The sequence below is a fragment of the Neoarthrinium moseri genome, assembly GCF_022829205.1.
Source record: "Neoarthrinium moseri strain CBS 164.80 chromosome Unknown scaffold2_Wmoseri_CBS_16480, whole genome shotgun sequence".
NCBI classification, from domain to species: Eukaryota; Fungi; Ascomycota; class Sordariomycetes; order Amphisphaeriales; family Apiosporaceae; genus Neoarthrinium; species Neoarthrinium moseri.
The window spans coordinates 302,901-314,353 of record NW_026055116.1 but is presented as its reverse complement, the minus strand read 5'-3'; the positions used below and the strand labels follow the sequence as shown (position 1 = coordinate 314,353).

Genomic DNA, 11,453 nt, shown 5'->3' with positions numbered 1-11,453 from the left:
ATGCAGCGGGTTTCCGCCTTGCTCCCGTCCTGGGATCGCACCAGCACCAGCACCACCAGCAGGAATAGTGCCGGGTCCGGGAAGACGAGTCTCGACAAGGTTCGCGGTTGGGCCGACAAGATCCCTTCGCCCGTCAACAGGCTGAGCACATCTTCGAAAGTCGGGCGGGAGGTATACTGGCCTTCGACATTGGACAAGGAATGCGACAAGGCCGCTCGAATCCTTAACTCCTTCTGCCGTAAGTTCTCGTGATCGAACGGCCACTCTCATGCGCGGCCCAGGGCACTAACACACGTCTACCCTTCCAGGCGATGGCTTCTTAGTAACCGACGATCGGCCCTCCAGCCCTACGACGACCTCCAGCGGTAACTCGGTGCGCAAAGTCTTAAAGAAGATACCTCCTCGAATAATTCAAAATGCCGTGGGATTGGCCGTCTTCACCTCCATGCGCTCGGGATTGTGGACGTCCGGGTCGGGAGGCAGTGGAATCTTGATTGCTCGAAAGACAGATGGGACGTGGTCGCCACCATCCGGGCTCATGTTACAAACAGCGACTCTGGGATTTCTTCTCGGTGTCGACATTTACGACTGCGTTGTCGTGATCAACAGTTTCACCGCATTGGAGGTCTTCGGCAGGCCAAAGGTCGCGCTCGGTACCGATGTCCAAATGGCGGCAGGTCCGGTGGTAGCCATGGGGCTACTGGAAAACGAATTTAGGTGGGCCGACTTGAGCGACACTGTTCTCACCTACGTCAAGTCCAAGGGACTGGCCAGCGACGTGAAATTAGATGGTACCGTCCTAAGCGAGCGGGCGGACGAAAACGAGAGATTCTACGGCTGCAATTTCGGCGTGCCCAAGATCCTCGCTGGCGATATCAACCAGAGCATGCCTCAGCTGAGGTCACTCCACGAGGTACTCAAAGCTGCAGAAGGCCGGACCGACTACGACGCGAATCTTCTGGAACAATTAGCAAGCCAACTAACACCAGGGGATGCCAGCATCGAGTCCCCGGCTAGCACGAGCTCCCTGTCTCCGTCTTTCGGCTTACCAGACCCTGAAGATCCCGACCCGTTCGGCGTTCTAGCTCTGGGGTTGGCTGGACTGGAGATCCGGGAGGCCGGAACGCGACTCAGGCCAGACAGCTCACAGTTTGAGTACTGCCCAAGTCCAGCAAGCTCCATCTTTCCAAAAGTCGGCCGACAGAGCGTCGATACGTACTTGTCGCGAAGCAACAGGGGCAGCTACATGTCCAATCGAACGGAGCGCAGCCATATGACAGACAGTGGGACACAGACCGAAACCCACACGGCCGCCACCACCCCTAGTCCTGGGCAGAGTGAGGCCGGATACCAGCAGTCGCACGATGAAATCCCCGAGGTGGTAGAGCCTGTAGAAGTCGACTACACAAAGATCGACATCAGCGCCCTCCGGAACTTGAGCGCCTTCCCCGATCTAGACGACGACCCGATCGTCAGCACCACCAACGACGACACAGTTCGCGTTGAGGAGATTTCGAGCTCAAAACCTGGCTCCGAGGATGAGCCCGAGCTCGAACTCGATGCCGATGATGAAGAAGACATCGACGAGGACGAGCTAGACACGTCGGATGACGATGAGGACGAGTTTGAAGACGCCGAGGAGCCTGTCGTCTATGAGGTTGCGACAGTGCAGAACCCACGAACAGCCATCGTTGCGTCACAGGCAGTCCACGTCAAGGGCGCCGTCGTTACTATTCCCCGCCGCGTGCCGCCGCCGTTGCCAACCCGCAGCCCGGCTCGCATGTCTCGCAGGAGCAAATCCGAATTCGGCGATGTTGGCATGATCAGCAGCCCTCTGCGAAACGAATTCGACCTTGGTACTCAGGCCGACGGGGCGACGACACCGAAGGCTGGCGAGACCTTTGCCGCTCCGGATGCGGAAGTGACGAGTGCGCCTGCTGCCAGTGACGTGGTGCCTGATGTGGAGGAGACCAAGGAGATACAGAACCCCGACACGGCGACCCGGACCTCGGTTGACTACTTTGCAGAGGCAAACACGAAGGAGACCCCGGCTGCGCAAACGACAGTCTCAGACACGTCCAGCAATGGGGACAAGGATGAAATTAATTCCACCGGTCATGGAGTCACGGTGTCCGTCGCGTGAAACACGCAATAATGTGTATTATTCTGACGGTTGTTTTCGCAATGATTCGCCATGGGCATGGAGTTTTGGGGATGGGTAAACATATATCACGGCATATTGGGGTCGCAATCTCTCATGGCATGTGAGTTGCAGAGGTCACGGACAGGCTGCTTTACGGGCGGGTTTTTACGATAACATGAGAGCGTGGCATTTGGCTCAGTGAGGCCCCAACAAAATACCCCCTTCGCAATCTATTAGATAATTTTATTTTGTATATACTTACAACTTTCGGGCAGCTCCGCAGTGGACGAGCTGGGAAGAGCCGGGTGGTGTTGCAAGACGGATGGGGGTTTGGATGAGACTTGTGGTCGTCGTCCAAGGCCTTGCAAGCACAACGGGGAAGCCAGATACTAGGTATCATACCATCAATGAAAAGATGACAGCAGCAGGGAATTTCGTCTCCTATGGTGAACGGAACCCTAGTGACTATTGGACGACGTGAAAGGTGAATGGGATGCTTGGTTGCCCCCAGACCAGGCTGGTCGCCGCGTTGTCAGGCCACAAGTCGTGGATTGCATTTCACCTTTCACCTCGAGCGAACCACGCGGAGTCTCCTGGTGAAGTTCTCACTTCATTGGCAGCGGCTGGGACATTGTTGCATCATCTTCTGGTCTCTTACTTCTCCTTGTCTTTCTCGTTCAGCGTTGACTTTTTGCCTTGATCGGCGACGTATTCATCGTGAGTTGATCTTGGCCCATACCGCGTGCAGGAACAATAGCCCTGGGTTCACCATCGACGACAGACGGACTGATTCATAATTGGCAATCCGTTCCATTGTCAGCGACCGGTACATTTGCGTGTCTCTTTTGCATTTTCCTCCTCGGCGACACCACTATCACCTTGGTGGTCGTGATTTTCTCGAGAGTTGATCCTTGCCTTGCCATGCTACGCATTGGATGATAGGTTTGCTTTCATCTACGACGATTGACGAAGATTGATTTTTTTCCTTCGCCAGAGTACTATTCAGGCTCTGAAGATCACGATGGCTTGGCCCAAGGGTGTCAAACGGCCGCATGGTCGTCATACTCGAATGGACGGTTCGGCAGGTGGGCCGAAGACGCCTGCCAAGGCCACCACCCGTGATGCTCCAGCGTAAGTCAGCCCCCGGTTATTACATACACCAAGCTCTTCTCGGCCACGATCCCCACTGAAACCACCACCCCTCGGCGATGCAGATGCTTCTCACGGGCAGCAACTGCAGCTTAGATGGTAAATTTAACCACAAATATCGTCCAAACGGGTGAAAACAACCACGGGTTTGCTGCATAAATATCGGTTTACCTATCCCTACCACTGTTCAACACCATCCATCATCCATCATCCCCCATCCCCCATCTCCATCGGGTCCTCGGGCTTACCAATATTCCAGCACTGCTCCAGCCAAGACCGGCCACCACCGCACCACACCCGGCGGTGCGGCGAATCAGACACGACCTGCCTCTGAGAAGCGCGTCCCTCGAGAGCTTAGCAACATCTTGAACCCTTGGTTCCTGGACGGCCCTCGCGACGAGAGTGACGACAACGAGGGCGCATCATCCGGCGACGAGGAACAAGATCTCCCCCAGCTTTCGCCCAAGTTCCAACAGCGCCCTCTGCCCCCGCTCCCGCCTCTGCGCAACAACCACACGCCCCGAGAGCAGCGCGCCGCCCGTCGCGATTGGCTGAGGACCGTATCCTTTCACGACCAAGACGACGACGACGACGACGACAGCGACGACAGCTACCCCAGCAGCTACAACGGCAGCACCCGCAGAGGCGCCGACATGTCGAGCCAGCAGGGAAAATGGCGCGAGGAGCAGGTGCTCATCATCTGCCCCGGCAGCAAGACCACAATGGCCCAGCTGGGCTGTGGTGAGCTCACCCCTCCCGCCCACCGCATCCCCACGCGCATGTTCAAGGACGACGAGACGGGCGAGTACCTGCCCTACCACACCTTCAAGAGAAAGAAGAACGGCGCCGCCAACGGCGCAGAGGGCACGAAGCTCGACGAGGATGACTACGAGTACGTCGAGGACCGCGACTCGGTCGAGGGCGCCGTCTACCCCATCGTTGGCGGCCGCATCGTCAACATGGCCGCCTTCCTGGCCTTCCTAGACCACGTCCACAGCCTGCTCACCACCACCTACCACAACACCCCCATTGTGCTCATGGCGTCGCCGCAGTGGTCCCGACTCGACTGGGAGGCCATTGCTCGTTACATCTTCGAGAAGACCAAGACCCCCGCCCTCTGTCTGATCCACAGCGCCGTCGCCGCACAGTACGGCATCAAGTGGCCGCACATGACTGTCGTGGACATTGGCTTCGAGAAGGTAGACGTCACCTGTCTGTACGACAACATCGTCGTCGGCCACAAGCAGCTTGGTTTCCCGCGTCCGGACCGCGAGATTTCTGGTGGAGACGTTTTCACCAAGAAGCTCCTCGCACTACTCAAGGACAAGGGCTTCACCTACGACATGGCGGAGCAGCTGAAGACGAGCCCTCTCTGCGAGGTCCTGCCCTACGCCGCTGACTTGGACGAGCTCATGGAGCTTCCTACCGAGACTGGCGCGCCCTACCACCCCCTTGGCGCGGACGCCCCGAAGTTCAACGAGCCGCCCAAGCCAGCTCCCCAGATTGGCGCCGAAGATGACAACGGCATTGTCGACGACAAGACCAGCAACGAGGAGGGTGTCTTGGACGTTGCCAACATCGTCACCAGCGGCAACACCAGGGAGTTCCTGGCCAAGAAGGAGAAGGAGAAGGCCGAGAGGGCGGCCAAGGCCAAGAAGGGCAAGGGTCAGGAAGCCGAAGCCGCTGCGGCCAAGCCGGTGCGCCTGCCCAACTCCAAGCGAAAGTACGCCACTTTCCATTATGAAGAGCTTGTGCACGAGGATGTTGAGGTTCCCGTGTCCAACGGCAACGCGCCCCCGGCAGCTCCCTCCGAGCCGGCCAATGGCGACTCGGCACCTTCAGAGGCTGCTGCTGCCAACGGAGAAGAGTCGAAGGCTTCTGCTGTTGGAGACACAGCCACTGAGCTGCCCTTCGCTGCCGAGGTTGCCAGTTCAGTCACCGAGCGTAGAACTAGACGCGTCAAGAAGGACATCGAGATCGGCCTAGAGAGATTCCTCTTTGCTGATCGCGGTGAGATTGACCGTATCACAACGACCATCTACCAGACAATCCAGAGCATTGAACACATCTACAAGCGCTCCAGCTGCTGGGACAACATCGTCTTTGTCGGCAACGGCAGCCGCCTGAAGGGACTCAAGGAAAACATCATGCAGACGCTTCACGCCCGCCACCTCATCTCCCCGAGCACCGCCACCATCTTCACCTCGGAGCTGCCCTCTAACATGGCAACCCCGACTGGAACTGGGTCCCAGACTCCCACTGGCTCCTTCACCGGCCAGCTTCCGACCTCGAGCTCCGTCAACCCGCTCTTGCAGGCCGCTACCACCGCCTCGCTGGGTATTCCGGGCTCGACTCAGGCACCTGGATCGACGGCAGGTGACGGTCCCAGCCACCAGTCTCATGCCCAGACCCCCACCAGTATCAAGATGGCAACTCTGCCATCCTACCTGGCCGAGTGGACCAAGAATGGTTTCGAGGAAGCACCCTTCCTCGGGTCTCTCATTGCAGCTCGTCTCGTATACTGCATTCATAACCTCGACGCGGCGACTCAGGAGGCTCAGCGTGGCTGCAGTCTCAGCCGAGTTGAGTACAAGTACGTACCGAGTCCTATACTCCTGTTCAACCATCTTGAGCTAACGTATCGATAGTGAGCTTGGCCCGAAGGCCATTCGTACCTTCAACCTGATAGGTTGATCAAGTACATTGACTGGTCCATCTACGTACATGGATGGGCTTGCATTGCGTACGTGCGCTCTTCGACGTTGCGGAAAGCTGCATCATACGCGCAAGTGGCTTTATTTGGGGTATTTGACGAGGAGTTTTCACACGGGATTGACTTGGTTTGGCACTGGAGTTCAGGTCTGTAAAAAATCGGGGTCCGACAGGTCGACCGACGGGGATTTGCAGTCAGCCGAACAAGGGAGAGCCGAACAACACTGACTGCACGTGAGGCTACAGAGAGAGAGACAGAGAGAAGAGCTGTCCGCTCCGAAGCCGGTTTGCTGCTGTTGTCCCTGAATTCTAGATGGGGGCGCTTCCATAGATACCCGCGTCTCCAGATCTGGTCTGTACACTAGCGGCGAATAGATCACCAGAAAATGTGAGATGCTCGAGTCTGTATGCTTGTGATGCTCTGCTTTGCCTGTATTTCGCAGCAACGTACGAGAGTGTCCCGCTAAAAGCCAGAAACGAACGCGATCGGGTTCGACATGTCAATGCCTGTTTCGACCGCTCTATGTTATTGCAGACCAGCATCACACAGATTAACGTGCCCGGCTTCTGTGTACAGCCAACTATTGAGCCTGTCCTAGAACGAAGCAAGCTTCTCGTAAATGTCTTGGGAGTCTATTCTTATGGGGTCAACTAGTCTGGTAGAGGGGCACATGGAGAATAATTGGTTGAAAATTGGTTGAAACAATGATGAGCGTACTTCCCAAGTATGGACGGTTTGGAGGACTCAAATTATAGTAGTTAGATGGACTCTGGCTAAAACTCAGCGCGATCTACGTTTGTGTACGGAATATCTGCGTCCATTCAATATTCACGGATGCAGTCGTTTGGGAGTTGCTCGTCTGTGAAGGTACACAGACGTTTCGATATCTTCATGTTTGGTCTAAAGCAGCCTCGTTTAGGGAGCATAGGCTTCTCAGGCTCGGTACGATTACTTAAGGTTCAGAACTTGGTCTATTTACGTGTGCTATCTCAAGGATAGTAGCGCTAGCAGTATAGAACACAATTGGAGCCAAACACGGTGTGTCCATGGGAATGATCTTGAGGTGAGTTTGTTGATTCCTGGTTGAGATTTACATATGTCGAGTATTATATTACGCCATCAAAGGCCCCACAGATACTTTCTCCCTGAGCTTCCTCTCCTTTTCCTGTGTTAACAAGGTGGCCTGCCGCTCTTTTCGTCGCCGATCTACGCCAATCGATGCGAAGCGTCCTCGTGCACCGTGCTTCACCTTTGTGATCATGTCTGAGGCCTTGCCCATTGTGATTGACGTCGGCGACAACTGATTGTCCTTGGCGCGCAGTTTGTTCAAGAACTTCAGCTGGCCCTCGGTGGCGGGACCGTTACGCCAGCCCATTCTTCTGGAAATGAATTGGTGCGGGAACTTCTCTGCTGCGTATTTGTCGGCACCGTGGACGGCGTCTGCAAACGTGGAAGCTTTGAGCAGTCGTCGTGGAGCTGCGAAGGGTGACTTGGAGGCTGTCCCAGGAGGCAGGGTTCTGATTTCCCATGCAGCAAACATTCGCTCCTCCTCTTCAGCAACATCATCCCTTTCAAGTCGGAGGTAGGTCCCAGAGGGGCTTGACAGTATGTACTTGTGAGGGCCGACCTCCACCCAAGCATGTTGGCTGATCGAACGGATGTGCTTTTCCCCAGAGGTATCTGATATCAGATCGAATACAGAGTCATACTCGGTAAAAGTGATACTGCGAGCAAGACCGCCGTCGCTAGCCTGCGTTGGCGTTTCTTTGTATGCTGTTGCTGACCGCTGTTCTTCAGCCTTCTTCCGATCCTTTAGAGCCGCCATGTCATCGACGGAAGCGTCAGCCACTAGTTCGGAGGGGTCAAGACCAAAAAGTGTCGGCGTAGTGACGATGCCCGTCTCCAGACTAGAGACCATGTCGATGATGTGGCAGTTTGTCTTGCCCTTGTGTAGCCTCATGCCGCGTCCGATCATTTGCACCAGCAGATTGCGAGAGCGAGTCGGCCTGGCTAAGATTACGCAATCTATGTTGGGAATGTCCGTCCCTTCAGTGAACACACCGCAGTTTACTAGAACAGGGAACTCGCCAGCCTTGAAAGCCTCGAGACGTTCGCTTCTTTCTACCTTTGGAGTGTCGCCCGTGACAAATCTCGCATCGATGCCGTGTTTCCGAAAGGTCTGTGTCAGTCCAGCGACATGGGCGAGATCAACACAGAAAACGAGAGTCGACTTGCGCCCGTCTGCTCTGGCGAGCCAGCTGCGGACAGTGATCTCGTTGATCTGGTCTGTATTGACTACCCGTGACAGCTCGCCGGGTTGAAAGTCACCATTGGCTCCACTTCGGACTCTTGAGATATCTGCCGTGGACTCAACGGTGGTGAAGATGACGTCCGAAAGCCACTTCTCGCCAATCATGTCGACGTAGTCTTTATGATAGACAATCTCATCAATGGCGGCCCCTAGACGCAGTCCATCAAAGCGGGAAAAAGTAGCGGACACGCCAATCAGAGCCGGCGAATCTTCCCTTTTCTGGTCGAGACCAAAGTGCTCAAGGGTCTTCAGATACCCTGGGGCCACGATGTGATGAGCTTCGTCCACGAGAACCAGCTTGAACCGTTTGGGGTCGAACTTGCTCATCCTGTCGCCGGAAGTGATGCTCTGCACACTGGCGATGGTGATGTCGGCAGTGCCGGAAGCGTGGATGTTGCCCATCTCGATGTCAACCGTCTTGCCGGGATAGGCATTTGTGCAGTGCCGAGCAGCTTGCTCAACCAGCTCTCGCCGGTGCGCCAGGATCAGCGTCTGGGTCGCATGGTGGGAGGCAGGCGTGATACGGTCAATCAGTTGCGTAAAGATAACCGTCTTGCCTGCCCCAGTGGCGAGCGAAATGCCCAGACGTTTGTGTCCATGTTTCAATGAGGATAATACGGCTTGTATACACTCCTCCTGATAATTGCGAAGGCGCACCTGAGTGAATGGGCGTTTGGCGAGTAATATGGTGGTAGGTTGTTTTGAGATTTGACCCAGTTTGTGAGACGGAGACGATGTTGACTTAGGAGACCTGATCAATGGTCTCATCAAGCGCCATCTTGCACCGGTTCGCAGCATGGCATGTTCCCCAATGCAGGCAGATTGAGACGTCTAGAGATGGACTTGGAGTGTAAAAGGCGATGGCGGACAGGACGAAGTTGCAGTAGACTTTTGCCAGGTGGCACAGGGCCCCGCCGGTCCGGCGATCGTGAAATAAATGCATAGGCGATCCTATCTCGAAAAGTAGCCTTCAAGTACTGCATCACGCACGAGTCGTTTTCAAGGCAATGCAATAGTATATACATCTTGCACTGTCATGCAATGACAACCGGTGGCAGGCTGATTCGCTTGTGTTCGGCGAAGATCCAGGTACGTGTCTTGGGAAAAAGAAGTCGATCCCGAATTACTGACTATCGCTAGTATTAGAGCTCTGGCGGACTGGAGACCTTCAGATTTGACCAACTAAATAGAACCATCGTCGTCTGATGACGCTTGGCCAAAGACTGCGTAATGTTGACGGCAGACTTCATGGACCCCACATCATCACTCCATACCACATTCCGGGCTGAAAGGGGATTGGGCTAGAAAAATGGCGACTGCTTCCGACGAGGACGAGTATCGACCAAGCGACGTCGAATCTGTCGACGCAGGAGCTGAGGCTGACTCGGGCCACAATGATCTTGTTCCAGTGTCAATGTCCCGGAGGGCGAGCTCGTCTGATGGGAGGGCAGGATTCGACGACGACGATGATCTTGATGCATCGTCACTTTCGGCCGCATCAATCACTTCTCGCAAGCGGCGCTACCTTCCAGACTATTCGGGCGCTCCCCTCAAACGACAGCGCCGCACCTTCAATCCGGACTACCTTGCCATCTTGAATCAGGATATTGCTGACGCCGCGGCCAACTTGGTTGGTGAGGACGTCTCTCACCTCAACCCTTCTCAGATTGGCGCCGTCCGATGGTCCGACATCGAGAAGGAGGCCTTCTTCTCCGCCCTCGGCCGTCTGGGGCGGGACGATCTGCCAGGTATCGCTGCCCGCATTGGAACCAAGAGCCAGCTCGAGGTGCGGCAGTACATTATGCTTCTTTCACAACGCGAGCGCACCCGCAGGGACGACACGGAGCTGCGGCGGAAGACTCTGCGGCCCGCGGACCTCCCCGCCGCCGCCGAGCTGAGCCACGACTGCTGCGCTGCCCTGGACGAGGCGGCGGACGATCTCTCCTTGCGGCAGGAGAACTACGAAACCTCGGCCGAGGAGAAGCGATGGGGAGACCACTGGCTGATCACGCAGCAGACGCTCAAGGAGCTCGAGGCAGCGCAGAATCACGCTGAGATGCCGTTCCTGGACTTGTTCGTCGCCAGGAACTGGCTGAGGCTGTCGGACCGGATCTTCCTCAACTCCAAGATCCCCGACTTCAACTGGCGATACGTCTCGGAAGAAGCCCCGGCCATCAGAGCCACGGCCTTGTCCGACTTCCATGCGCTGGTTGTCAGCGTCACGAAACGCCTCGTGGCGAGCACGCTGTTCATGGCAGGAATGCGAATCAAGGCGAAGAGGGAGTATATGCCGACGACCAGAAACCTTGTCCGCGCGACAGACGTGGAAGCAGCGGCCGCTTCACTGTCCATCAAGACCAGCAGCCGCGAGTTCTGGGCTCGAGCTGCCGGGAGATTGAGAATAGATATTGTCCAAGACAAGACAGACCCGAGCGAGGAGGCTTCAGACGAAGGGCACAGCGATGACGAGGAAGCGGTCATGTCGTACAGAGAAGTCGAGGCAGCGCTCGGAGGCAGCCAGGATGGACCCAGACATGACTCTGCGCAGGATTCCTCAGTGGATACCGAAGACAGCTCTGAAGAAGATGAGCAGGAGCACGCTGAAATGGCGGGAGCAGACTCGGATCTGGATATTGACGATACCCTTAATGACGAAGCCATCAAACAAGATATGCGCGAGGCAATGCACTTCTCAGCCGATTTTGAGGGTACGACCCGTGCCCGGCAGGGTCTCCAGGGCCGCATCGAGGCCGAACACCGAATGGAGGCCGAGGCCGAGAGCAGTGACTTGCAGGCCAGCAGGGAGGAGGAAGCCCGACTGTGGTCGATGATGCGACAGTCTGACGAGCCAATATCTGGAGGAACAGCAACCAAGGAGCAGGCCGGGGGCCAGGTTAGAAGGCCAGTGCATGAGCCGATCATGAAGGACTGGAGAGATGGCATCAGATATGTAAGCCCGTGGGAGACCCGTGCCGATGTTGAGTGATGGATGTCTGGGTGAACAGCAGAAGCACATGCATAGCCAACGGCCTAGATCAGATCTATGGAAGTAAACGAGTGGCGTTGTCAGGGCTCGAGTGAAAGCTTCAGCGAGCGACCTGTATTCGTCATGTGGCTACGTTTACAAATTTCAGAAA

At 56.0% G+C, this 11,453-nt stretch overlaps 4 protein-coding genes across 4 annotated transcripts; 3 read left to right on the top strand and 1 right to left on the bottom strand.

Annotated features, from left to right (window-relative positions):
- Positions 1-2,143, top strand: JN550_000853 (uncharacterized protein; the record flags this gene model as incomplete). The annotated part of the gene is made up of 2 exons (XM_049320508.1): positions 1-238; positions 309-2,143. 2 exons carry the CDS (start codon positions 1-3, stop codon positions 2,141-2,143), a joined length of 2,073 nt encoding a protein of 690 aa, XP_049176759.1.
- A 1,021-nt stretch (positions 2,144-3,164) lies between these two features.
- Positions 3,165-5,986, top strand: JN550_000852 (uncharacterized protein; the record flags this gene model as incomplete). The annotated part of the gene is made up of 3 exons (XM_049320497.1): positions 3,165-3,274; positions 3,552-5,885; positions 5,941-5,986. The coding sequence occupies 3 exons, from the start codon at positions 3,165-3,167 to the stop codon at positions 5,984-5,986; spliced, it is 2,490 nt and encodes an 829-aa protein (XP_049176758.1).
- Positions 5,987-7,116: 1,130 nt separating this feature from the next.
- On the bottom strand, positions 7,117-9,114 carry JN550_000851 (uncharacterized protein; the record flags this gene model as incomplete). The annotated part of the gene is made up of 1 exon (XM_049320486.1): positions 7,117-9,114. The coding sequence occupies one exon, from the start codon at positions 9,112-9,114 to the stop codon at positions 7,117-7,119; it is 1,998 nt and encodes a 665-aa protein (XP_049176757.1).
- Positions 9,115-9,625: 511 nt separating this feature from the next.
- Positions 9,626-11,302, top strand: JN550_000850 (uncharacterized protein; the record flags this gene model as incomplete). Its single annotated transcript, XM_049320475.1, has 1 exon — positions 9,626-11,302. One exon carries the CDS (start codon positions 9,626-9,628, stop codon positions 11,300-11,302), a length of 1,677 nt encoding a protein of 558 aa, XP_049176756.1.
- Between the last annotated feature and the right edge of the window lie 151 nt (positions 11,303-11,453).